This window comes from Melospiza melodia, chromosome 26, assembly GCF_035770615.1.
Source record: "Melospiza melodia melodia isolate bMelMel2 chromosome 26, bMelMel2.pri, whole genome shotgun sequence".
NCBI classification, from domain to species: Eukaryota; Metazoa; Chordata; class Aves; order Passeriformes; family Passerellidae; genus Melospiza; species Melospiza melodia.
This window is the reverse complement of record NC_086219.1, coordinates 5,531,454-5,552,492: the sequence shown is the minus strand read 5'-3', so window position 1 is coordinate 5,552,492 and position 21,039 is coordinate 5,531,454. Positions and strand designations below refer to the sequence as shown.

The 21,039-nt window shown below is 64.4% G+C and overlaps 2 protein-coding genes across 5 annotated transcripts; one reads left to right on the top strand and one right to left on the bottom strand.

The window, feature by feature from the left end:
• Positions 1 to 989: 989 nt before the first annotated feature.
• On the top strand, positions 990 to 9,110 carry ALPL (alkaline phosphatase, biomineralization associated). The gene is made up of 12 exons (XM_063176926.1): positions 990 to 1,135; positions 1,929 to 2,015; positions 2,087 to 2,206; positions 3,074 to 3,186; positions 3,760 to 3,934; positions 4,021 to 4,196; positions 5,611 to 5,754; positions 5,900 to 5,969; positions 6,597 to 6,731; positions 7,342 to 7,533; positions 8,181 to 8,300; positions 8,424 to 9,110. The coding sequence occupies exons 2-12, from the start codon at positions 1,955 to 1,957 to the stop codon at positions 8,678 to 8,680; spliced, it is 1,563 nt and encodes a 520-aa protein (XP_063032996.1). The 5' UTR covers positions 990 to 1,135; positions 1,929 to 1,954; the 3' UTR covers positions 8,681 to 9,110.
• A 1,787-nt stretch (positions 9,111 to 10,897) lies between these two features.
• RAP1GAP (RAP1 GTPase activating protein) lies at positions 10,898 to 20,488 on the bottom strand. 4 transcript variants are annotated; one of them, XM_063176979.1, is made up of 22 exons: positions 20,416 to 20,488; positions 18,642 to 18,718; positions 18,514 to 18,556; positions 18,365 to 18,403; positions 18,092 to 18,277; positions 16,843 to 16,937; positions 16,629 to 16,707; positions 16,496 to 16,549; positions 16,333 to 16,416; positions 16,154 to 16,254; positions 15,942 to 16,071; positions 15,401 to 15,556; positions 15,253 to 15,324; positions 15,072 to 15,158; positions 13,689 to 13,826; positions 12,940 to 13,008; positions 12,752 to 12,861; positions 12,599 to 12,670; positions 11,769 to 11,862; positions 11,608 to 11,689; positions 11,459 to 11,526; positions 10,898 to 11,380 (listed from the first exon to the last, which is right to left on the bottom strand). In XM_063176979.1, exons 3-22 carry the CDS (start codon positions 18,550 to 18,552, stop codon positions 11,372 to 11,374), a joined length of 1,764 nt encoding a protein of 587 aa, XP_063033049.1. In that variant the 5' UTR covers positions 18,553 to 18,556; positions 18,642 to 18,718; positions 20,416 to 20,488; the 3' UTR covers positions 10,898 to 11,371. The 4 variants fall into 4 exon arrangements, with proteins under 4 accessions (XP_063033049.1, XP_063033047.1, XP_063033048.1 ...); XM_063176977.1 differs by having other exon boundaries at positions 18,642 to 18,818; positions 20,416 to 20,486; XM_063176978.1 differs by having other exon boundaries at positions 18,642 to 18,789; positions 20,416 to 20,469.
• Positions 20,489 to 21,039: the final 551 nt, after the last annotated feature.

The following is a 21,039-nucleotide window of genomic DNA, read 5'->3' as shown; positions in this document are numbered from 1 at the left end:
CCGCGGGGAGAGCGCTCGGGGCTCCGGCCGCGGGAGCGCGCCCCTGCGAACGCGCGTGGCCGAGCGAGCGGGGCCACCGACGGGCACGCGCGCGGTCGTGCAGGAGCGCGCGTGTGCTGCTTGCACGCCCGCGGCTGCAGCCACTGGTGCACGCCCGCGGCTGGAAAGCACGGGTGGGTGCAGCTTTCCCCACGCCGAAAAGCACCGGGGGCTGCCCGGCCGTGGGGACAGGGATGGGGACACGCGGTGCCACCTCCGCCCCCTGCGCTGAGCACTGACGCGCTCATCGCACCCACGGGGCTGCAAATCGCTTCTGCTGGGCTGCCAAAAGGCCGGGGGGTGCTGAGGGGTGAAGAGAGGGTGGGAAGGGGTAAGGGGAGAGGGTCCGCAAGGCGCCGTGCCCGTCCCCTGGCATCGCGGCCGTATCGGGGCTCCCCCCGTTGCACCCCGAGGCTCACGGGGAGCGGATTTTTGGGCTGAGACCGCCACCTTCTGGGAGGTCACGGACGGCTCCGCGGGTCACGGAGCCCCCCGCGCCCACGGCACGGGGAAACTGAGGCAAGGCTGGGTCACCCCGTCCCCCCGCGCTCGTCACGACGCCGTGTTTATTGTGGGACCGACAGCAATGCCGCGGGATCCCACCGGGGATCTCTCGTGGGCTGCTGCAGGAGCCCGTGCGGGGAAACTGAGGCAGGAAGACCCCACTCATCTCCATCACCCCCACCCCAACGCCTCGCTGGTGCAGCTAGCATAGTTTGGGTGAAAATAATGCAAAATCGGGCAAAACACACATCTACCCCGCCAAGAGGCACCCCAAACTCCCGCGTGTGAAGAGGGGGAGGGTTGCTCAGCACTTGTAGCCAGGCTTGGTGCTCCCCAGTCCTCCCAGTCCTCCCAGTATAACCCGGCAGAGGGCACCAGTAAGCCCAGTTGTGGCCTTTTCTCCTCCCGCCCCCCCTCGCTGGCAGCAGGGGGAGGGTGGAGGAAGGGGAGGAGGAGGAGGAGGCGAAGGCCGGGTGCGGGGGGATTTAAGGGCTCGCGGTCCCCCCGGCCCGGCCTCCTCCCGCCGCCCAGAGGGACGTGGGTGTAGGGACCCAAGTTAGTGCGGTTACGAGTGTGACAGCCCCCACCCCCGGTAAGGACCCCCGGGGGCACCGCTGCCATCCCGGGGCACGCAGGGAGGCTCTCCGGGGAGGGGGCGTGCGGCGGAGGGGAGGGGATGTGCGGGTGATGGGGACAGGAGAGTGCCAGGGGACACGGCAGTGTGGTGGGGACACGGAGATGCTACAGGGACCCGGGTGTGCAACAGGGACACAGACATGCAGTGGGGACATGAGCGTGTGGCGGGCACACAGGCACGGGATGGGGACACGGGCGTGCAGCGAGGACATGGATGTGTCATGGGATGTGGTCATGTGGGGACGTGGGCGCGCAGCAGGGACAGAAATGCAACAGGGACGCAGGTGTGTGATAGGGATGGGGACGGGGTGGGTGGTGGGGACATTTGGGACATTGCACACACAGGGGACGTGGTGGGGACACGGGTGTGTGATGGGACTGGAGATGTGATGTGGAGACATGGATGTGGGATGGGAACACAGGGGTGACAGGGACACATGATGGGGACACACGAGAGGTGCGCAAGCACATGATGGGGACATGGGCATGGAAGGGGAGCACACATGTGATGGGGACATGGCCATGTGATGGGGACCTCACTGTGCCACAGGGGCCATCCGTTGGTGACAGTGAGGTGACACCCCATGGGACTGATGGCCAGGGAGGCAGGGTGGTGGGGGGGGCAGCTGGCATGTCCCCACGGGGGTCACATCGGAGGGGACATTTCTTTCCGTCCTCGCTTGGCTGACCCCAGGGCAAAGTTCTCATTGGGGAAACTGAGGCACGAGCAGGTGCCACCCTCTTTGCAGCTCTCTCCAGGCAGCACCCACTCAGGATGAAGGCTCTGCTCGTCCTCCTCCTCCTCGCCCAGCTCTGCTCGGCATCGCTGGTCCCGGGTAGGTGATGTTTGGAGGGGCAGCGCCCCAAAAGCTGTGCTGTGGGGTGCTATGAGCCCGTTCCCCCACAGAGAGGGAGAAGGACCCCGAGTACTGGCGGCGGCAAGCGCAGGAGACCCTGAGGAACGCGCTGCGGCTCCAGCGCCTCAACCAGAATGTGGCCAAGAACCTCATCCTGTTCCTGGGGGACGGTGAGATGGGAGGGAGCACCCACCCCAGGGCGGTGCATGAAGTGGGGTGATAAAGTGGGTGCTGGGATAAACTGGGGCTTTGACACATTGTTGTGGAAAAATCGTTGCTGTGGTGAGTTGTGTTCTGGGATAAACTGGGGTTCCAGTTAAGTTGGGTGCTGGTGTGAACAGGGTTTGCAAAAAGATCTGTTCTGGGGTAAACTGGGTGCTGCAACGAACTGGATTTACAAAAAAAATGGGTGCTATGGTAAATTGAGTTTACAGTAAACTCAATTTATTTTGTGGGTGCTGGAGAAACTGGATTTGCAAAAAATATTGGTTGCTGCAATCAGTTTGGGTTCGTGTTAAGGTGGGTGCTGGGGTAAACTGGGTGCTGGTATGAATTGGATTTAGAGTAAGTTGAGTGCTGCAATAAGTTGGGTTTGCAATGAATATTGGGTGCCAGGGTGAACTGGGTTGCAAAAAATTGGGTTCTGCAATGAACTGGGATTGCAGTAACCTGGTGTAGGGATAAACTGAACTAGCAAAGAATTGGGTGCTCAGGTAAATTGGTTTTGCCATCATTTGAATGCTGGCATAAACTGGGATTGCAATGAAGTGGGTGCTGGGATAAACCATGTGCTGGAGTGAATTGGATTGGCAAAAAGTCGAGTGTTGCAATAAACTGGGAGCTGGGATAAACTTGCTTTGCAATGAGAAGTGGCTACTGGGATAAACTGGGAGCTGGGATAAACTGGCTGCACAATAAACTGGGCTTGCAAAAATCGGTTGCTGCGATGAGCTGAGCGATGGGATAAACTGGACATCGGGCTAAGGGGAGATGAGCGGGGTCTGTGCGGGGTTGGCGCGGCTGACACTGTCCCGCAGGAATGGGCGTCTCCACGGTCACGGCCGCCCGCATCCTCAAAGGGCAGCTGCACGGGCAGGGCGAGGAGAGCCTGCTGGAGATGGACAAGTTCCCCTTCGTGGCCCTGGCCAAGGTGAGCCCCCGCGGGGACGCGGCACCCACCGCAAGGCCACGGGCGGGAGGCATCGACCGAGCTGAAATTAGGTCAGGGGCGGGCGAAGGCAGCTGGCTCCGGTGCCCGCTGGCCGTGCCAGGGGCCGGCCGTGGGAACGGGGAGGGGACAGGAGGAGCCCGCCGGCTGCGGGACGCCACCACGGGACCCCCCTGCTTCTCGCCGGGCTCGTTTTGCTGAACAAAACATTTTAAAATAATAATTAAATTGGAAGCCAGCAGCCACCTCAGCTCACCCCGCGGGGATGCCCGTGGCAGTGGCTTCCGTCTCCCTGCCAAAAGATGGACTGAAAAAAGGCTAAAAGCAGCAAAATGCAGTGAGGGAGGGATGTGCCCCCACGGTGGAGGGAGCAGGGGGTGAAATGGGGGGCAAAGGGCAAAAGAGAGGGGACACAGGTGGGATGGGGGTCTGGTGCAGCCAAACAGCTCGGGGGGGAAGCCCCAGGGTGGGAATGGTGCTGTCAGTGGCACTGGGGGTGTTGAACACAATGGTGGTGGTGATAACGATGGGGTTCACCCATCTCCCACCTTCCAGACCTACAACACCAACGCCCAGGTGCCCGACAGCGCGGGCACGGCCACCGCCTACCTCTGCGGGGTCAAAGCCAACGAGGGGACACTGGGGGTCAGCGCCGGCGTCACCCGGGACCGCTGCAACACCACCAAGGGCCAGGAGGTGACCTCCATCCTCCGCTGGGCCAAGGAGGCAGGTGAGGGATGGAGAGACTCCCGGGCAGCAGCTCCAGCGGGCGGTTTAGGGCTGTTCTCACCGTTGTCCCCTGAACTGGTGGCGCAGGCAAGGCCGTGGGCATCGTCACCACCACGCGCGTGACCCACGCCACGCCCAGCGCCGCCTACGCCCACTCTGCCAACCGCGACTGGTACTCGGATGGGGAGATGCCCCCCGACGCCCTGGAGGGCGGCTGCAAGGACATCGCCCGGCAGCTGGTGGAGAACATCCCTGACATCGAGGTAGGGATCAGGACACCAGGAATGTGCCCTACAGGCAGGGGGATGGGACCAGGACAGCCTGGGGTGCGGGTTGGAGCCACCCAAGGGTGGGGACAGGGCTGTGGGTAGATGTGGGACCAGGACCACCAGTGGTTGAAGAGCCAGGATTCCCAGGAGATGTTGGGTTGGAGCTACCACTGGTTGAAGAGCCAGGACTCCCAGGAGATGCTGGGTTGAAACCATCAGTGGTTGAAGAGCCAGGACTCCCAGGAGATGTTGGGCTGGAACCATCAGTGGTTGAAGAGCCAGGATTCCCAGGAGATTCTGGGCTGGAACCACCAAGGGGTGCAGGGTCAGGACTGTGAGTGGGTACAAGACAAGCACCACCCCTGCAAACGTGAGGCTGAGACCAGCCACGGGTGCAGAACCAGGGTTGTGGGTGGATATGGGGCCAGGACCACAAATGGGTGCAGAGTTGGGACCCCAATGCAATGATGGGCTGGGACCACCCATGGGTGCAGAACCAGGACCACCCATGGGTACAGAGTTGGGGCCCTCACCAAAAATAGGACCAGGACCACCATAGATGAGGTACCAGCACTTTCAGGTGGACATGGGACCAGGAAATTCAAACACAGATCTTGCACCACAAGCACCTGTAGGATCAAGCCCCACAAATCCATCTTAGCCTCCTCCCTTCCCGTACTTCCCAGACCCAAAATTCTTCCCTTTTCCCCAAGTTCTGCTCCTTACTGTGGATTTATGCAGAAATTCAGCACTGTAAATAAATCTTCTTCTGTCCTTCAAAATAGCCCCAAAGCAAAACATCCCAGCCTGTTATTTAGCTCTTTAATAGCCTCTTTTGCTGTGTTTTTTTTCCCTTTAATATAATTTTAACTCTGTCCCAGGCTGGAAATAATTATATAGTGGGGAAAAGAATTTTTTTCCCTTCTTTTTTGTTAATAATTTTGGCGTTGGTGTTTTGCAGCTTTATAATTCACCTTCTACTCAGAGAAAGGGGGAAAAAATACAAAAAAACCATAAAATCTCTGCTTGGTTATAAATAACAGAGGCCAAATAAATCAGGCTCCAAAGCAAACAGGGAGAGCCGCGGGATGGGGCTCCATCCCAGCGGGTTCATGTGGGGATCCCGATGTGGAGCATCCTTCCCACAGATTGGGGAAAAAAATATTCAAAAAGCCAAATCCCTGCTGGAAACGGTTATTTTTGTCCTGGGTTTTAATTAATAGGGAGATATTCGGAGTTATTTTGAGCGAGGTGAAATTCCTCGGGTGTTTTTGCCCACAACTCCAGGGCTTTCCTGGACATCCCGCTCCGCCCCTTTGGGGTCTTCCTCTATTAAACTCCAGCTGGAGGGGGAGATTAAAAACAATTTTAAAGTATTTAAAACTACATTTCCACCCCTCTTTTGCAGGTGATCCTGGGTGGAGGGCGGAAATACATGTACCCCAGAAATGCCAGTGATGTGGAGTATCCCCACGAGGAGAAGCAGCGGGGCACCCGCCTGGACGGCCGGAACCTGGTGCAGGCGTGGCGGGAGGCCAAGCCCCGCGGCAAGGTGACAGGGATTCTGGGGTTGGGGTGCACACACATCACCCCCCCGTAACCCTGCAGAGCCATTCCTAGGGCTGGAATATCCTGGGGAGCACACCAGGGATGGCAGAAGCAATGGAGAGGTGGCAATGCCTGTCCCCTGTCCCCAGGTTGCTGAGTACGTGTGGCACCGGCGAGGGCTGCTGGCGCTCAACCTCACCCGTGTTGACTTCCTGCTGGGTGAGTCCCTGCACCCACGGGTGCCCTGGCATCAGCTGGGTGCTTTATGGGTACCCCTGTCCTGCCCTGGGCTGCTGGGGCAGCTGCAGTGGCCAGTTATCCTCCAAGGGATGGTGGTGCCCTGTCCTGGATGTGCTGGTAGCTCCCAAACATGGTTCTATTCCCTTGGGGATGCTGGTACCCCCCCAAACGATCCTGTTAACTCCCTGGGGATGCTGGTACCCCAAAGGGATGCTGTTACACCCCCAAGGGTGGTGCTCCTGCTGCCACCTCCCAAAGAGGCTGCAATTTCCCTGGAAATGCTGGTGCCCCATCCTGGTGTGCCCTCAAGGATGTGCTGCCCACCAAGGACAATGTAACACCCCCAAGGATGCTGCTGCTCCCACCCTGGGGCACATCTCCCTCCTAGGGATGCAGTTCTTTTGTCAGCAGTGAAATTCCCATCCCAACTGGAATGTGGAATCCAGCAGGGCAGGAGGAAGGAAGGGCTGGGATTGTCCGGCTTCTATCTAATCTTCCTGGATCCAGCGGTGTGTGAAACACTCGAGTCAGCACAAGGAGCAGGATTTGGCCCCCCCTTTTTCTTTTGGTGGAAAAGGATGTCTCCAGCAGTGTCCCTGTCCCCAGGCCTCTTCGAGCCAGGGGACATGATGTACGAGCTGGACAGGAACAATGATACAGACCCGTCCCTCAGCGAGATGGTGTCCGTGGCCATCAGGATGCTCCAGAAAAACCCCCGAGGGTTCTTCCTCCTGGTTGAAGGTGGGGGAGTTCGTGGGGGTGCAGAAATGGGGCACAATGGGGGTGCAAAAAGGGAGGGATTCTATAAAAGAAGAGTGCAAGAGGAGAAGAAAATGGGTGATAGGGATACAGAAAGGAGAGGGAAAAGGGGGTGATGGGGTGCAAAAGAGGGTGCAAAAAGGTGGGGAATTGGATGAAGGGGAGGTACAAAAAGTGAGGATGGGAAGATGGACAAGGATGATAAAGGGCGTGATGAAAGAACAAAAACAGGGATTTAAGGTGATGGTGCATAAAGGGAGGATAATGGTGAGATGAGAGTGCAGAAAAAGGGGATGACAGGGAGGAAGGATAAAGGGGTGGTGGGGGATACACAAGTGACAGATAAAGGGGATATGGGGGGCTGCAAAAAGAGGGGTAACAGGGGCAATGAAGGTGCAAAAAAGGGAGGGATAAAAGGGGTGAAGGTGGAGTGCTAAAACAGATAGAGGGTAGGGGGATGAGAAGGAGGCATCAAGGGGCTGGGGTGCAAGAGGGAGGATAAATGGGGTGAGGGGAGGACACAGGAAGGGAATAAAGGGGTTTGCAAGGCTGGGAAGAGGAGGGCAAGGCCGAGCGGTGCCCGGTTCCGCAGGCGGCCGCATCGACCACGGGCACCACGAGGGGAAGGCGAAGCAGGCGCTGCACGAGGCCGTGGAGCTGGACAGGGCCATCGGGCTGGCCACGCGCCTCACGTCCACCCAGGACACGCTCAGCGTCGTCACCGCCGACCACTCGCACGTGTTCACCTTTGGAGGCTACACCCCCCGAGGGAACCCCATCTTTGGTGAGCCCTGCCCGGCCAGGGTGCTGGGGACAGCTGGGGGACAGCTCAGGGACACCGTGGGGACAGCTGGGGAACAGGCTGGGGACAGCCTGGGGACACCTCAGAGACACCCTGGGACACACTGGGGCCACCCCAGGGACACCATGGCTACAGCTGGGGGACAGCCCAGAGACAGCTTGAGGACATCGTGGGGACACCCCAGGAACAGCTGAGGGACAGCCTGGAGACACCATGGGAACAGCCTAGGGACAGCTTGGGGACACCCTGGGGATAGCTGGGGGACAGGCCAGGGACAGCTGGGGGACACCCTGGGGACTGCTCAGGGACACCCCAGGGACAGCCCAGGTACACCCTGAGGGACACCCTGGGGACACCATGGGGACAGCGTGGGGACAGCCCAGAGACAGCTGGGGGGGACACCCTGGGGACAGCTTGGGAAGACCCTGGGAGCAGCCTGGAGATACCCTAAGGACAGGCTGGGGACACCTTGGGGACAGCTTGGGGACACCGTGGGGACTGCTGAGGGACACTGTTAGGACAGCTGGGGGACACCCCGGGCACAGCTCGGGACATCGTGGGGACACCCTGGGGACAGCTCAGGGACCTCATGGAGGGATCCCGTCCTGCTGACCGTGCCCCACCGCCAGGTCTGGCCCCGATGCAGAGCGACGTGGATCGCAAACCCTTCACCTCCATCCTCTACGGCAACGGCCCCGGCTATAAAATCGTGGCGGGCGAGCGAGAAAACGTCTCTGCCGTGGATTTCGGTGCGTGCGTTTCGGACCAAAACCCCTTGAAAATCAGCCCAGCTCGGCCAAGACGAGCTGGGTTCTCAAACGATTCTCACTTCTGCTGGGTTCTTAAACGATGATTCTCGCTTCTGCCCCCAGCCCACGCCGACTACCAGGCGCAGTCGGCCGTGCCGCTGCGGCAGGAGACCCACGGCGGCGAGGACGTGGCCGTGTTCGCCCGCGGGCCCATGGCCCACCTGCTGCACGGCGTGCACGAGCAGAACTACATCCCCCACGCCATGGCCTACGCCGCCTGCATCGGCTCCAACCGAGGCCACTGCAACGCCGCCGCCCGCGCCGCCACCCCGCTCCTCCTGCCCTTCCTCGGCCTCCTCCTCCTCCTCCTCCTCTGCTAAAGTGCCTCTCGCAAATCACCGAGGGGGGATTTATTTTTAATTCATCCCCCCTTTTTATTTTTTTTCTGTGGACAGCAGCGCCCGGGAAAGAGGAGAGAGAGAGAGAACAGAGAGACTCAGCGGAGCAAAAGCAGCCGCCGGTGGTTTGGTGCTGGGAGCTGCCTCTGTAAATACATGGTTCCTTCCCTATAATTAGCAGCGTTCCCTGGCCTATCCCAAAGCCACTGCGGGATTTGGGATGGCAGCTGGAGCCTCGGCGGATAAAACCCCCTCTTTGAGCGAAACGCCGTGGGGCTGGGTCCCAAAATGCCTCTGTGGTCCCTTGGCTGAGGACTGACCCTGGTGCCCAACTCGTCACATGCGTGGAGGAGCCAGGGACCACACGAAGATGGGAAAAAAAATTAACTCATCGGGTTAATTTGTCCCTAAACTTGGGTTTTGTTGTCTGCTCAGTGATTTATTTTGTTTTAAAATTCTTCGGGTTAAAGCAATTTGCTGCCCCGGGAGGGATTTGGGAGGGGCTGGGATTGTGGAAAGAGGGGTAAAGGCAGCAAAGCTGGATGTGAGGGGTGGGACGCCCTTGGGCATGCCCTCTTCTTTGGGGTGAGGTAATTAGGGGGATAATTAGTGGGTGGGGTCGCAGGGGGAAAGGGCTTGTGCAGCTGGAGGGGTGCTGGGAGCGGGCAAATGTCACTGTGCTTGTGCCAATGTCACCGTGCGAGTGGGTAACAGTGCCTTGCACACACAAATGTCCCTGTGCCAGTGCCACTGTGCACTTGCAGACACTGCCTGAGCCGAGCAGAAGGTGCCCTGTGTGTGCAAATGCCACCGAGATGTCACTGTGCCTAGTGCCCTGCACACGTGCAGATGTCACCACGTACAAAAGGCACCGTGCACGTGTGGCTGTCACTGTGAGTGACACACAGTGAAAATGTGCAGTGCAAACACGTGCCCGAGTCCCTGGGCTTGTGCAAATGACCCCTGGCATGGGCAGAGGTCCCACGGTGCCTCTGAGCTCCTGTGCTTGTGCAGATGGCTGGGAAAACACTGCCCTGCCTCCCCCAAATCCCCCCAAAGCCCCTGAACCCCTCCCTCGTTTTTCATTCATTCACCAGTTTTATAATTAAAGGCTCAGTTCCTCATTAACCAGGATCCTGCAGAGCGGGTGGAGGTGCTGACCCCAGCAGGGCTGGATTTGGGGGGGCTCTGACCTTGGCAAGACTGCATTTGGGGGGCTCTGACTCCAGCAGAGCAGGATTTGAGGGGCTCTCACCCTGGCAGGGCTGGATTTGGGAGGCTCTGATCCCAGCAGGGCAGGATTTGGGGGGCTCTGACCCCAGTAGGGCTGGACTTGGGGGGCTCTAACCCCATCAGAACAGGATTTGGGGGGCTCTCACCTCAGCAGGGCAGGATTTGGGGGGCTTTAATCCCAGCAGGGGTGGATTTGGGGGGGCTCTGACCTTGTCAGGACTGGATTTGGGGGGCTCTGACCTCAGCGGGGCTGGATTTGGGGGTCTTTAACCCTTGCAGGGCAGAATTTGGGGGCTCTGACTGTGGCAGGCTGGATTTGGGGGGCTCTCACCTCAGCGGGGCAGGATTTGGGGGGCTCTGACCCCAACAGGGCAGGATTTGGGGGGCTCTAACCCCATCAGAACAGGATTTGGGGGGCTCTGACCCCATCAGGGCAGGATTTGGGGGGCTCTGACCCCATCAGAACAGGATTTGGGGGGCTCTGACCCCATCAGGGCAGGATTTGGGGGGCTCTGACCCCAACAGAACAGGATTTGGGGGTCTCTGCTCCCCGCTTTGCCCCCCAGGCAGTGCCAGCTCCCGAGCAGGGCCGGCTGCTGGCCCTTCCCAGAAGCCGGGCTATGTTTAACCACTCCCGGGGTGCCGCGTGGTTTTTGGGGGTTCGGGGGGGTGGGAACCACTCTGCCTTGGCCGGGGGGTTGGCAGGGCGCCGCCGGCCACGGGGCCGTGGCCAAAAGCCGCTCCTGACGCCGGGCTGACCGGCAGAGCTGAAAGAGGCACCGGGGAGGGGGGCTGAGGGCACTGCCTGGCACATTTTGGGGTACTCACAGCACCCCAAAAATAGGCACCAATCAAAGGAAGGCTTTGCTCGGTGAAACCCCAACATTTGCCCCAAAATGATTGTTTTTACAGCCCCCCCCCGCTGGTGTTTGGGGTTTTGGGGATATTGGTGACGCCCCCCCAGCGTAGCGATAAATAAACCTTTATTTTATACAGGACTCACGGGAAACACAAACACAGTTTTGGGAGGGTGTGAAAAAATATTCCTCCCCCTCCCCTCCCAGTTCCAGCCTCCGGCACATTCCGGAACTTTTGTCCCTTAAAATAAAGGGGGGGAGAGGGAGCTCCACTTTGGGGTTACCCTGGATTTGAGTCCCCTCTGGTTTTTTTAGGGGAGGGGATGATGCTGGGGTTGGACCCACTCCTCATTTTGGGGTCACGGCAGAGGGGAGGCCCCTTTGTGGTGCATCACCCCCTCACCCAAAGGGTTTTTGGGGTGACAGAGATTGTCTGGAGGGGAAGGGGGGCACATCCCCATTTTTGTTGGGGGTTTCCCCCCCCCCCCAAATCCTGCACCGGGGACGATGGCTTCAGCTCCTGGCACGGGGGTGGCACACAGAGGGGGGTGAAGCAGTGACACCCCCGCAGGTCGGGGGGTGACTATGAGCCCTGTGGGAGGGACATCAGTGGGGGCACCCCACGGTGGGCACCCCCACTCTGTGCTGGTGGAGGGGGGCAAAGCCTCACCGGGTTCTGGGAGGGCTGCTCCAGCTGGATTTTGATCTCAGGGCAGGGGGAGTCAGGCGGGCGGCGGCCTGGGGCAAAGGGGGGGGACCGTGAGCACCCCGAGGAGCCCCCCAGCCCTGCAGTGCCCCGATCTGGGGGTGCTGGGCTACCTGGGGGGGTCCCGGGGGGCTCATCCGGCCAGGGGGTGTCCGTGAAGGCGTCGCGGTGGCTCCCCGAGGGCGAGCGGCTCTCCTGAGGGGGCACAGAGGGGTCAGGGGGCGCTGCCCACCCCAAAGTGCCCCCCCAGGACCCCACCCCGGGCTCCCCGTACCCGTCCCGGCTCGCCGGGCTCCTCCGCGGCGCTGCCGAAGCTGCTGGCGCTGGAGGAGGAGCGGGAGAAATCCGGCGGCTCCGGCTTCTCGGCCCTGCCAGGGACAGTCCCCAAGGCCAGGGACGGTCCCCAAGGCCACAACAGGCTGGCACCGCGCCTCGCGGCCACCACCGTGGCCCCGCTGCGATGCTGTGCTGGCCCCGGGACACCCTGTCCCCACACCACCCCGGCCGGGACGCTGCATCCTCGTGTCACCCTGGCCCCGGCATGTCCCATCCCTGTGGCACCCTGTCCCCACCCCAGCCCATCCCAGCCCTGGGAGGTCCCAGTCCTGTGCCACCCTGTCCCCATGTCCCTTGTCATCACACCAACCTATCCCCGTGCCATGTGTCCCTGTGCCACCCACCTTCATGCCAACCTGCATGCAAGCCACCCGAGTGCCACCCCACAGCCCCCTGGGACATACGGACCCGGTGCCACTCAGCCTCTGGGTGAGCCTGTCCCTGTGACACCCTGTCCCTCTGGTGTCTCCATGCTGCCATGTGCCAGCCATCCTGGTGCCACCTTGTCCCTGTGCCACCCATCTTGGTGCCACCTTGTCCCTGTGCCACCCCACCCCGCCGCCACTCTGTCCCTCTGCATTCCTTTGCTGTCCCATCCCTCCGGTCCCTGTGTCACCTTCACTTGCCCCAGTGCCCATCCCTGTGCCACCCCATCCTGGTGCCACCCTGTCCCGTTGCCACACCACCCCAGCGTCCTCCGGTCCCCAAACATTCCCCCCCCAGTGCCCTCCTGTCCCCGTGTCCCCATCCCGGTGCCAGCCGCGGGACCTGTCGGGGTTCCGGCGGCTCTCGGGGGAGCTGTGTGTGGAGCTGGAGCCGTCGGCGGCTGCGGGGCCGTCCCTGCGGGGAGGCGACGGCAGTGAGGCGACACCGGGAGGGGACATCGGGAGGGGACAGCGGCGGGGCCGGCAGCGGGCTCACCTGCCGGCCGGCGCCTCCTGGATGCTCTCGATGCCGATGGCGCTGGAGCGGCGGGAGCCGAGGGGGCCGGGCCGCCGCCGTGACGGGCTCTTCCCGGGCACCAGCAGCGCCTGCGGGGCGCCGTTAGCCGGGGGGACACCGGGGACCGGGGGGACACCGCGGGGGGACGGCGAGGTACCGGTACCCACCTCTTCCACCGAGCCCAGCCCGATGGCGCTGCCGCGGCGTCCCCGGCGGCTCCCGGGCACCAGCAGCGACTGAGGGGGCAGCGGGTCAGAGACCGGGGACACGGGGAACCGGGTACCGGGGGGGGAACCGGGTACCGGGAGGGGAAACTGGGTACTGAGGGGCACCCGGGACCCGGGGGCTGAACCGAGTACCGGGAGGGGAACCGGGTACTGGGGGGCACTGGGCACCGGGGGGGTAACCGGGCACCGGGAGGGGAACCAGGTACTGGGGGAAACTGAGCACCGGGGGGTATCAGTCACCGGGGGAAGCCGGGTACCGAGATGGAACCGGGTACCGGGAGGAGAACCGGGTACTGGGGGGCGGAGCCAAAGGCGATATAGGAGGGGCCTGTAGTAAGGGGCGGGGCTTAAGACGCGGGGCGCGATCAGCAATTTGGGCGGGGCTTGTGCCGATGAAGGGGCGTGGTCTCCATGGGCGTGGTTTCTACAGGAACGGGGCGGGGTTTGCGGGCACGGGGCCGTTCTGGTCCGTGAGGGGGCGGGACCCGGGGTGGGCGTGGCCGCAGCCACACCCCCGCAGATCGGCTGCGCGCGCAGGGGGCGGGGCCAAGGCCCAGGGCGTGGTCACAGCAGGGGCGTGGTCAGTGCAGGGGCGTGGTCAATACGGGGGCGTGTCCCGGGTGGGGACCTGGGGAGGGAACCCGGCCCCGCAGCGCTGCGTGAGGCACTGCGGGACCCCCGCGCCCCACCTTGAAGGACTCGAAGAAGCCCGGGGCGGTGCCGCCGTTGTCGGGGCGCTCATCGTCGGGGCTGAGCCCCAGCATGGCCTGGCTGCGCGCCTGCAGCTCCTCGTGCAGCGTCTCCAGCAGCGCCGCCCGCGTCCGCTCCTGCGCGCCAGCCCCGCACTGCTGCGCCCACGCGAGACCACCCGGCCCGCACAAAACCCGCACCCCGCCCGCATCCACCACGCATCCAACTCCGCACACAGCCCCGCATCCATCCCCGCACCCAGCCCGCATCCATCCCCGCACACAGCCCTGCACCCACCTCCGCACCCAACCAGCACCCAGCCCCGCACTGCTGCGCCCACGCGAGACCACCCGGCCCGCACAAAACCCGCATCCACCCCTGCACCCAGCCCGCACCCAGCCCCGCATCCACCCCCGTACCCAGCCCGCACTGCCGTGTCGTTCCAGACACCCACCCCCGCACCACTCAGCCTCCACCCACGCAGGACCAGCCCCCGCCCTGCTGCACCCACGCGACGCCGCCCGCAGCGCCCCGCACCCACCGCTGCCACCCACCCCTGCCCGCTGCACCCACGCGAGCTCGTCCCACGCCGCACGGCTGCACCCACGCCAGGCACGCCCAGCCCAGCGCTGCACCCACGCGGGGCCGCCCCTCACAACCCCTTCCCCACCGCTCTGCCGCCCCCCGTGAGACACCCCCTACCCGGGCACCACCGTCCTGCCCAGACGGGGACCCACCCAGCCCCTGCCCACCCACGCTGCGTGCGGGCCCCACAGCGGGCACGGCACCCACAGCACCCACATCCACAGCCTCGTGCTGCCCCACGGCGTGCCCAGCCCCTCTGGGTGCCCCCAGTGCCCGCAGCCCCGTGCCCTCATCCCCGTGCCCTCATCCCCATGCCTGCAGCCCCGTGCCCACAGCCCCGTGCCCTCAGCCCCATGCCCGCAGCCCCGTGCCCTCATCCCCATGCCCTCATCCCCGTGCCCTCATCCCCGTGCCCTCATCCCCATGCCCTCATCCCCATGCCCTCAGCCCCATGCCCGCAGCCCCGTGCCCGCAGCCCCGTGCCCGCAGCCCCGTGCCCTCATCCCCGTGCCCTCATCCCCGTGCCCTCATCCCCGTGCCCTCAGCCCCATGCCCTCATCCCCGTGCCCTCATCCCCATGCCCTCATCCCCATGCCCTCAGCCCCATGCCCGCAGCCCCGTGCCCGCAGCCCCGTGCCCGCAGCCCCGTGCCCTCATCCCCGTGCCCTCATCCCCATGCCCGCAGCCCCGTGCCCTCATCCCCGTGCCCTCATCCCCGTGCCCTCATCCCCATGCCCTCAGCCCCATGCCCTCATCCCCGTGCCCTCATCCCCGTGCCCTCAGCCCCGTGCCCGCACCTCCAGCTTGGCGAACTTCTCGGCGCGGTAGCAGGCGTACTCGGCGTTGATGAGCTTGGTCAGCAGGAACTCCTGGAACTCGGGGCCCTGCGGGGTGCGGGCGGCCCGGGGGCACCGTGGGTGGGTGCGTGGGTGGGTGGGGGTCCCCAGGGGCTCCCCGGTGGCACCCACGGGCTCTCACCTTCCTGAAGACAGCGGGGTCGGGCAGCGGCGGGCCGAAGAAGGGCACATCGTCACGGGCGGTGACGGAGACCTGCGGCGGGTGAGGGCGTGACGGGGACACCCCGCGGGTCCCCACGGGCACGGGGACACTGAGGCACGGGGGGTACCTTGTAGAAGGTGCCCTGGGCGCCGCCCTGCTCCAGCTGCACCACCACGAAGGCGTGCAGGAAGTTGGAGGCGATCATGTCGGGGACGAACGGGGTGTTCTCGTCCTGGAAGACGATGGCCACGATGTCGTTGCCGATGTGGCGCTTCCGCTGCAGCTGTGGGGACAGGTGGGGTGCGGAGGGACACGGGGGGACACAGCAGGACAGGAGGGACAGAGGGTGGTCACACCGGGGGCATCAAAGGAATGAAAGCCCCTGTGCCCCGTAGATGCTCCCGAGCCCCCATGGGTGCTCCACCAGCCCCCTGCATCCCACAGCTCCCCCCTGGCACCCATGGGTGCCTTAACAGCCCTCTGCATCCCAAAGATGTTTCCCCACACCCATGAGTGCCCTGCCATCTGCTGGGCCCCGCAGATGCCCACACCACCCATGGTGACCCACGAGTCCCCTCCACCCCATGGAAGTGCCCAGGACCACCTCTCACCCCTGCTCTCAAGCACCCAAGTGTCCCCCCCTCCTTTCACCCCCCATGGGTGCCCACCTGCTGGGCGTCCCCCTCGGTGTAGGGCAGCTTGGTGGAGACGTGGAACATGATCTCCTTGTCACGGAAGTGGCAATAGACCGACTCGCTGCCCGTCTGTCCGTGGGTCACATCCAGCCCCCCTCGGAACCTGCGTGGGTGAGTGGGTGGGTGGGTGAGACAGCGCCCTGACCCCGAGGGTCCCTCCCTTCCCCTGGCATCCCCTCACGCACCCCTTGAAGTCCCGCAGCTGCACCCGCTGACCCAGCACGTCCAGGAATTCGGCGAAGGCCGGGCTCTCCTCCGTGGTGCCGAAAAGCTCCTCCTCGGAGGTCTGCAGGGGGTGGGGATGGGCGCCAGCGCCCACCCAGGGACTCCCCCCACCCCGACCCCCGCCCACCCCGCCCCGTACCTGCCCCAGTTTTTGGTAGATGACCCCGAATTTGAAGTGGTTGCTGAGCACGTGCTCATCGAAGGCGAGGATGAGGCGGGATGCCTGCGGGGTGGGGAGGGCTCAGAAGGTGGGGAGGGGCACCCAGGGGTGCCCGGGTGCCCCCTCCCTGCAGCCCGCTCACCTTGGGATAGAGCACGGGGTAGAAGCGATCCACGTTGACGTCCTCGCACACCAGCTGTGGAAAGGAGGGAGGGGAGCTCACTTGGGGGGCACCCATGGGTGCTGCCTTGGGGGGGCAGGAGGGGCGCACCCACCTTGGCCATCTGCACCACGTTGGGGAACTCGGCCAGGCAGGAGATGGGCACCACGTCGTGCAGGGTGCGGGCACGGGTGCTGCGGGGCGAGGAGGGCGTCAGGGCAGCCCCCAGGCCCGGCAGCTCCCATGGGTGCCTCCCCAGGCCCGGCAGCTCCCATGGGTGTCTCCCCAGGCCCAGCAGCTCCCATGGGGGCCTCCCCAGCCCCGCTCACCGCAGCAGCAGGTGGAGCTGCTCCTGCTCATCGTACTTGAGCGAGAACACCAGGTGTCCCAGCGCCGGGTCCAGGGAGTAGTAGTTGAAGTGCTCCTGGGGGAAGGAGCCAAAGGTGCTTAGGATGGGGGCACTCGGCCATGGGACACCCACATCTGTGGGATACCCATGTCCATGAGCACCCACACCCATGGGACACCCGTGTCCATGAGCACCCACATCTGTGGGACATCCATGAGCACCCACATCCATGGGATACCCATGTCCATGAGCATCCATATCTGTAGGACAGCCGTGCCCACGACCACCCAAATCTGTGGGAAATCTATTTCCATAAGCATCCAAGTTCTTGGGACACCCATGCCCGTGAGCACCCACATCTGTGGGACATCCACGTCCATGAATGAGCACTCACACCCGTGGGACATCCATGTCCATGAGCACCCACACCTATGGGACATCTGTGTCCATCCGTGTCCATAAGCATCCAAATCCGTAGGACACCCATGTCCGTGACCACCCATGGGACACCCATGTCCACGGGATCCCCACACCCAAAGCACCCATCCCATCCCCATGGAGCACCCATGTCCATGAGCACCCACACCCATGGCACACCCAGGCCCATGAACACCCATGGGACACCCATATCCACGTCCACCCATAGGACACCCAGGCCCTTGAGCACCTATGGGACACCCGTGTCCACGGGATCCCCACATCCAAAAGCACCCATCCCATCTCCATGGAGCACTGTGTCCATGAGCACCTGTACCCACAGCTCAGGTACCACCTATGGGGCACCTGCACTCAGTGAGCCTCACAGCCCTTGGGGCATCCAGCTCCTATGGACACACAAACTTATGGAGCCCCCATGCCCATGCAAACCTGTGGGAAACCCATTCCATGGGCACCTGTGCCAGGGGCTCTCCCACCCATGGAGACCCAATGCTCACCTCCTTCCATCCACCCCATGGAGGACCCATGTCCACAAGCAGCCATATGTCAAAGCTGCTTTGTTCACGAGGTCTCCATGTCCTTCCATTCCCACGGAGAGCCCACCCCAAGCACCATTGCCATACCCACATCCACGAGCCCCCCTGTCCATGGCCCACGGGGCTCCCACCCCCGTGGACACCACACCCACGTCCAGGAACACCCGAACTTATGGGGTCTCCAAGCTGCTGCCCATCCACACCCATGGGCCATCCTCCAGCCCAGCCCCACACCTGCAGCCCCCAGGGCCTCACCTTGCCCAGGAAGTGCTTGCGGTAGATCTTGGCCGTGTGGTTGCCCTCCAGCTTTGCCCGGGTGCCGGGCACGGGCGTGGGGGGCGAGTCGGGGGCCCCGCTCAGCTGGTGGTTGGTGCCCTCAATCCAGTAACCCCCGAACTGCGGCAGGAGGATGAGGGGGAACGGCCCCTCCCGGCCCAGCACCTGCGCCCACAGCCCTGGTGGGTGCTTTGGGCACCCCACCAGCCCAGCCCAGCCCGGCCTGGCACTGCCCCTCAGCCCCTGCCCTACCTCGTGCACGCTGGGGTAGGGGATGTAATCCTCCTCCGTCTGCAAGACACGGAGCGGTGACGGCCACCGTGGGCACTGGCATGGGTGATGCCCATGGTGGCACCCCAGGGTGCTGCTGGCTGTGTGCCCCCCATGCCAACAACACCTACCTTGAGAGGCGGGGGGATGGCATGGCGCTGCTGGGCCATCCTGCTGCCCTGCCGAGAGAGGGGCTCTGGGTACCTGTCTGCCCACCTTGGGTGGGCACCCACGGGCGGGGGGCACCCTCGGGTGTTACCTGGGGGTCGGGAGGTGCTGCTGGCTGGAGACGAGTCTAGGTGGTGTGAGGGCGTCCAGGGGGTCCCATGGCGCTTCCTGGGGACACGAGAGCTCCCCCAGAGCCCCTCTCCGGGACGCCCGGCCAGCAGCGCTACCCCTGGAGCCAACTGCTGATGGCAGCGAGCCGAGTGCCACCCTGCGGGTGCCGGGGCCGGCGGGGCGGGGGCGGCGGGGCGAGGTCACCGCGTGGGGACCCCCGGACACCCCCAGCCCCACCCCCCCGCCCCCGGAGGGCGCCCTCTGCCGGCGGGAGGCGGCGGCGCGGGGCAGCACCACGGACAGCGCCGGGACCCCGCGACAGTGGCACCGACACCGGGGGGTGGCACCGACACCGAGAAAGTGGCACCGAGCCCGGGAGGTGGCACCGACCCCACGACAGTGGCACCGACCCCAGGAGGTGGCACCGATACCGCGACAGCGGTACTGACACTGTGAGATGGCCCCGACCCCGAGAAAGTGGCACCGACCCCAGGAGATGGCACCGGCCCCTGGAGGCGGCACCGACCCCGCGACAGTGGCACTGACACCGTGAGGTGGTACCAACCCCGGGAGGTGGCACCGACCCCGTGAGATGTGATCGCGCCCGCGCCAGTGTCACTGACCCCGAGCCAGTGCCACCAACCCTCGTGGAACTGTCCCTGGCGCGGTGCAAGCACGGTCATTGTCGTGCCAGTGCCACCGACCCCCTGCCCAGGCTCTCTCCCGGTGCAGGTGTGGTCATTCCCGTGCCGGTGTCACCGGCCCCGTGCAAATGTCGCTGTCCCCGTGGCAATGTGACCGCTGTCGTGCAAACGCCACCGGCCCCGTGCAAATGGCACTGTCCCCATCGCAAATGGCACTGTCCCCATCAAACACAGCCCCGGTGCAAGTGTGACCCGGCCCTGTGCAAACACAATGACGTGCAAGCGCGTCCCTGGTGCGAAAGGGACCCTCGTGCGAGTGTCACCGACCCCGTGCAAACAGGACATTGGTGCGAGTGTCACCGTCCCCGTGCAAACAGGACATTGGTGCGAGTGTCACCGTCCCCGTGCAAACAGGACATCGGTGCCAATGTCCCCGTCCCCAGGCAGCCCCAGCCCAGCAGGTGTGACCCGTCCCTGTGCAAACACGCCCGCAGCCAAGCCCGGCCCGGCGCAGGTGGGACCCGGCCCCGTGCAAGGTGTGACCCGCTGTCCCCGTGCCAATGCGACATCGCCACCCGGCCCCGTGCGCCCCCCGCGCCGCTGCGTGACCCCGCCGGGCTGGGGGCGACCCTGGGGGGGCTCCCCCATCGCTCCCCCCCCACCCACGGGGGGGTCTGGCCCGGCAGGAGGGGGGGGGAGATGTTCGAGATGTGGGGGCCAGACCGGGGGGGCGGGATTTGGGTTGGGGGGACACGGGAGGCAGAACGGGGAGACTGGAACAGGGGGAGGAGGCGATGGGGGGCAAAGAGGGGGGGCAGGATTTGGGGTGCCCGGGAGGGGGGGCAGGTTGGGCGGGGGGCAAGTTGTGGGGTGTAATTATGGAGGGGACATTTGGGGGGCTCAATGGGGGGCTCCTCCCGCCGCCCCCGCCCCCAGCCCGGCTCTTTTCCCCCAGGCCCGGAGCGTTCCCCCCCATCCCCTCCCCCGGTACCGGCAGCGCTGAAGGTCACGGGGACGGAGCCCCCGGTGCGGCGGCGGGGATGGGGGGACATCCCCATTGGGGATCCCCGGGGGCACCGCGCTGCCCGCGCCCCGCAGGGCGGCACTTACCGGGGGCGGCGGGGCCGGGCGGTCCCGGAGCGGGGCCGGTACCGAGCGGAGCCGAGCGGGGCCCCGGCGCTCGCTGCCACCGCGCAGCGTCACGTGCGGCGGGGCGGGGCGGCCCCTCCGGGGGCGGCGGGACCGGGAGCCGGTACCGGGAACCGGCACCGCACCGGGGAACGGACCGCCGGCCACGGGCACCGGGAAAACGGCACCGGGCACTGAGACCCGGAGCCGGGGATCCCCCGCTCCATCCCTGATGTCACCCCCGGGGTGTCCCCTCCTTCCCCAGCGCCCCGGGCCCCGCACACCGGGGGACCCCTAAGCGTGTCCCTGTCCCCCCAAACGTGTCCCTGTTCCCCCGGATCCATCTCCATCCCCCCTGCCCGCGGTTGGTACCCGGGTACCCCTCTGCCCATCACCCACATCCCCCCCCAAATTCGGCTCATGGGGCTCCCCCCGCGTCTCTCCCCAGCACCCAGAGTTGGTTTCCCCCCTTTGCCTCTTCCCAGCCCTGACCCCGCGCATCTGTACCCCCCTCCCTGGGGCTCAGGGACCCCCATGTCCATCCCCGGGGCCCAAACCCCTCCTCTCCCTCCCTGGCACCCCAGGAACACCCCCATCCATAATTCC